Source organism: Nanorana parkeri, unplaced genomic scaffold (assembly GCF_000935625.1).
Source record: "Nanorana parkeri isolate BGI_ZX_2015 unplaced genomic scaffold, ASM93562v1 scaffold2319, whole genome shotgun sequence".
NCBI lineage: Eukaryota > Metazoa > Chordata > Amphibia > Anura > Dicroglossidae > Nanorana > Nanorana parkeri.
In genome coordinates, this window is record NW_017308587.1 from 78,686 (window position 1) to 84,205 (window position 5,520).

Genomic DNA, 5,520 nt, shown 5'->3' on the forward strand with positions numbered 1-5,520 from the left:
GGGGGGCTGGCATGCTGTTTTTCTTTTTTTTTGTGGAGTGAGAAATAAAAAGAAACAAAGTAAACGTGTCACTTTTCGGCAACAAATTTTAGTTCCTAACGTTCATTTAACGCATCCAAAATTAACGATATTCGGATTCATCTGAATCCAAATGCCGAAACGAATTTACTTTCAGACCCCGAATCCCGAAAAACGAAATAACGAAACATCCGAAACAAAACAAAACATTTTTGCCGGATTACATGTCTATCTGCATCCAAACAAACAATGAGGCCGTGTGGCCCAGGGGCTCGTGTCTTAGCAACCAATGACATCTGAAAAAACTGGAAGAATCACTTTGGAGAAGCCAGCCAACAGTTTCCTTTGAATGGAAGATTGTTATCATGGTTGATTCTCACATCATAAAGCCCCATTCTCTCATTATGGCCATGAGCTATACACTGAGTGGCCAGATTATTATGACCACCCCATCAGTACTTCGTTGGGCCGCCTCGTGACTCCACGAGATGGTGAAAGGTGATGCGAGGAATCTGACACTGCACTGTGGCCCTTCTGTTGTCTTGTACCAGTCTTGCCCCTCCCCCGTTCTGCCCTAACATTGACTAGTCGCTGACGGCCACAATTCGCACGTTCAGACCCAGATTTTCGGCTGACAGTCCGGTCTTTAAACACTTTAACAACAGCCCCTCTTGAACATTTAATCAATTCTGCTGTTTTGCTGATACTCGCTCCATGGCTCCGAGCGCCAACAATCATCGCACGTTCAAAGGCTGTTAAATCTCGTTGTTTCCCCGTATCTTCAGAAACAAATCACGTCTACTGTCGTGGTAACCAACCCGCTTCCCTATTTATAATGGTCTGGCCCTCCAGCAACTTCAGCGCCAAATTATAGCTCATTATCCTACAACCGTCAGGTGGTCATAATAATAATCTGGCCACTCAGAGTACATGAATTCACACAGCCAGGTTTTAAAGCACTCCCCTCATAGTTCTCCTTTAAAGCTGGACACGCCATTGTTCTGGAATGTTGCAAAGCTGCATCTGAAGCAACTATAGTATTTAATCCTGCCAGAGGACAGTCCAGAAACAAACCTGTTTGACAATAAAATAATGTGGCAGGTCATGTAGGCTGGAGAGGTGGCCCTTCCTTGAGTCTTTTTAAATGCTTTGGTGCCACATTCTTCTCTTTGTATTGTGTGTTGCAAGGGTTCTTTTTAACTTTAATCTATGCTGATTTTGAGTTGCTTGTAATCACGGGGTCTATATATTGTGAAGCATTCTTGAACCGCAGTCAGTTCACACCGGCTGCTATCGCAAAGAGAAAGCTGAAGAAAGCTTTGGAATGATGGTGACAATGAATCTACTATTCCTGGTATTCATATCCTGTTCTGTGGTTGCAGGTGAGTGGATTGCACAGTTATGGTTTTTTTTTTTCCATTTCATTCCCTTTCCTTTCTGTAAAAATGTTGCTGGAGACATAATCTGTACGCAGCCATGGAAGTGAATGCGCTTCACTCTCCTGAGCATCTGGTCCATATGGAAAAAAATAACTTTTATTACAAGTCTAAAAGAGTTTTGATCCGCAATGGTTTCTGGCTCTCTCGGTCCTGCGGACTTTCTCTCTCTATCTCTCTTCTCCTTTTCTCTCTAGGTCTGTCTGATGTTTCTAAAGCTGGACATTAGACATGTGCACTGGCAATACATTTGTTTCCTCTTCATTCGGATTTTGCGTTATTTTGTTTTTTCGGGATCCGGGTCCGAAAGTTAATTCGTTTCAGAATTCGGATTCGGCCGAAATTCGTTAGCGGTAATCTGTACGAAATTTAGTTTTCGTAGAGGTGACGGGAGGACGCTAGTTTGTGTCCTCCCGTTACCCTAAAGAGAACAATGGGGAAAAGTCCTGACCCCATAGTTCTCCTTTAAGGAAAAAAATAATCATTTTTTTCTTCTCAAATGTCACTTTGCCGCAATGAAATTTTCGTCCAACAAACGACATTTTCGTACAGATTACCGCAAACGAATTTCAGAATCGGACATTCGGATTCATTTGCATTCGTTATATCTGTAATTCGGAATTCGGATACATCCGAATTTCCGAAATTTCATCCGAATTTCGATTCGCAACGAAACGAATCGCACGCGTCTACTGGGCCATACCCCGGTAGATTTTCATACGAACGTTCATATGAAACATTTGGTCTAAACATTCGATAATGTCATCAGAGACTTAACGCATGTCCTTCGAAAGTTCGTTTGATTTTTACATCCAATTTTGGAAATGAATGGAGTTTCTTGAACAAAAACAACATTCAGTGTGAGAATTTTGTTCCCACTTATTGAATTTTTTTCTTCGCTGTGGTGGAAAACGATCCTCCATCTGATCCTATTAGAAAATCGAACAAACTTTTCAAAAATTAATTTATCTGAACGAAGTTCTAACCGTGTCTCTATAGGTTGAACTCGATGGACTTGTGTCTTTTTTCAACCTGACTAACTATGTAACTATGTGTCTGCCCGGCTCAACTCTCTTAATCTTGCAGGTTTTCTCTTTCTATCTGGTCATTTCCTTCACCTCTATGCTGCCTGTATTTGAAATACATTTCTTTCTACCTTTCTTTTAGAGATCCCCAACTGGCGCCTAACATAATAAATCAGAGACCCCAAAAAGGCAAACCCATTCCCAACACGCTTCCATGGAGGGGGAATTTTGTGCCAGTGATCAGCGCATAGTGGACATAAAGTGATAACGAAATGGTCATTTTATTGGGAATTAGTTGTTCTTGTTGGGACATTGATTTTTTTTCTCTAGCTGGGTTAACTAGAGAAATCACCTGATTACCCCATGTACGCTAAACAGTATGGATGGAGGAATCTCCACTGCCGGCTATTGTATTCAGTAGGTCGGCACCCGCACAGTGACTGCATCTGATTGTGAGATAAAGAGGGCTGGATGAAACAAATCATTGCTTCAGATAGATAACCGGTAAAGACAGAACCGCTGTATGCAGATGGATACACTTTAGCTGTTAAAGAAAAAATACTATCTTAAACTTGTATAAAAATGTTTTTGTTCTGTGGGTTAGATGTACGGGAGAGTTGTCAGAACTTTTGCTCTGATTAAAATCAGTATTTTATTCATGAAAACCGAAAGGGATCTGAAATTAAGGAGATTCCCTATTAATCTTCATAAATTAACTGATTACCTAAGTTCTTTATATGCGCTAATGTAAAGACAAAATAAAAACAGGATAGTGCAATTATACAGTGTACATATATATATACTTACAATTTTATAATTAAGTATATATATATATTGTGGGGTATAGCTCAAATGGGGATCACCTTCCCTGGGAAAAAGGCAGTCGAGGCAGCAAAGTCCTTCTTTTATCTGACTTGCAGTCAGTTTTTATTTAAAGGGGTGCAATAAAACAAAAGACAAATCCTTGCCTTTCAGGCTCTCACTAAACAGACAGGTTTCCTCTCTTCTGGGGGGTGAGCTTATCTCAGCCACCTCACAAAACCAAAGTCCTTTCAGCAACCTTTTAATCAAACCATCCACCTTGAAGCTCTCTCAGAATGCTGTCTGAGTCCACCAGAGCAACATCATGCTCCAGCCTTCCCCCTTTTATCCCACCTGGATAATCAATCATTAAGCAATTAACAGTCCATGTGAGAGACACAAAACCCGAGCTGGATTATTCGGACCCAAAATCAACCTGAAAACCTGGTCTGGGTTCCGCTAGTCCTGTACATAGGAATAGAAAGCGAGGGGAAATATATATTTTCTCCTTTCCTTATGTCACAATATATATATATATATAGATATATATATATATATATCAACGCGATTTAACAGCCTTTGAACGCGGGATGATTGTTGGCGCTCGGAACCATGGAGCGAGTATCAGCAAAACAGCAGAATTCGTTACATGTTAAAGAGGGGTTCATTGTTAAAGTGTTTAAAGACCGGACATATAATCGTATATATAAAAGTCGAAGGGGGAGTATCCAAATTCTTGAAACATGTTGGCTTTCTATTGAACAGGTTATTCAATAAACCATCACTTGGGAGTCTTTGACCATTGGTGTGGCTTTCTTACTGCTTCTTAATTAATTAAATCTCAATCTTGAAGGATTACTTTGCTCATGACTGACATTTTGGGCCTAAAATTCCAGTAAAATGATCTAATCTTTCCAAGAGACACATTGAAATGATATTAATCTCTTTAATCTTTATGTCTCAATCAGCTACTTCAAACTGCTCGAAATGCCACCCCGAAGCTACCTGTGCAGACTACTTTGGCTACCTCCAATGTTCCTGCAAGGACGGGTTTATAGGAGACGGCTTTAACTGCTCTGATGTTGATGAATGCGCCTATTACTGGTCAAATAATTGTGGTTATTACACTTGTGTAAACACATATGGTTCATACTACTGCATGTGTCCATCTGGCTACCGCAATGACAGTGGAGCTGGATGTGTTGATGTAGATGAGTGCTCTAACCCTGGACTTAACACCTGCACTGTAAATGCCACATGCACCAATACCATTGGCTCTTATACATGTGTGTGTGCCCCCGGATACTTTGGGGATGGCTTCTCCTGTGAAGTGGATGAGTGTGCCCTTGGTGTTTGTGGTTCTGGTATGGAATGTTCTAAATACTATGGTTCCTATTCTTGCTATGATCCATGCCTCACATACACTACACTTAATGACCCATGGAGAAGCACATCCTATGTATATTACTCGTATTATTTTTCTTACTATTGGAATTGTGACTCTGACAAGTTTGGATGGTACCGATTTGTGGGCAGTGGAGGCGTCAAAATGCCGGAATCCTGTGTTTTTTATTATTCATGTGGCACAGCGGCTCCAATGTGGCTCCAGGGATCACATCCCCTCATCTCAGATGGGATTGTAAATCGTACAGCCTGTGCTTACTTGAGGGGAGATTGCTGCTCGTGGTCAACAACAGTGCAGATTAAATCTTGTCCGGATAATTACTACGTGTACAAATTAAGCGGAACACCCGCTTGCAGTTTAGCTTACTGTACAGGTGAGTTCTACATCATATTAATGTGATATATGTCAAGCCAGCCTTGTAGAACTGCACTCTTCTACTATGTAATGTAACATTTGGCCTTCTTTTCAGATCCGTCCTCTGTCACTGATGTCTGTGCATGTGCAGAGACAGAACAATGCTCCTTGGTTGATGGGAAATATGGATGTTACTGCAAAGATGAATATAACATTTCTGGTAAATATGAGTGTGCGTCTTGTGAAACTTTGTATTATATATTTTTAACGTCATTGTTAGGGTTTGTGTGGACCCTCAGGCCCGGATTTCCCACAAGGCCACCGAGGCCAGGCCTCGGGGCGGCAGAGCGCAGAGGGGCTGCAGCGGTGACCTTGTGGGGAAGTTGCAGGCGCCGTTGTAAGGTGTCCGGCGGCCACACACTACGGTCCGCCGCCATTCAATCACGACGGGGCGGCCCGAGCTCCGTAGTGTGCGGTCGCC

The 5,520-nt window shown here is 41.8% G+C and overlaps 1 protein-coding gene across 1 annotated transcript in view; it reads left to right on the forward strand.

Annotated features, from left to right (window-relative positions):
• Positions 1 to 5,520, forward strand: part of LOC108801364 (uromodulin-like) — a 24,248-nt gene that overhangs the window by 5,222 nt on the left and 13,506 nt on the right. The window contains exons 3-5 of the mRNA XM_018573292.1: positions 1,276 to 1,400; positions 4,249 to 5,058; positions 5,155 to 5,259. Coding sequence (XP_018428794.1) covers positions 1,276 to 1,400; positions 4,249 to 5,058; positions 5,155 to 5,259 — 1,040 coding nt within the window. The remainder of the gene's footprint in view (positions 1 to 1,275; positions 1,401 to 4,248; positions 5,059 to 5,154; positions 5,260 to 5,520) is intronic.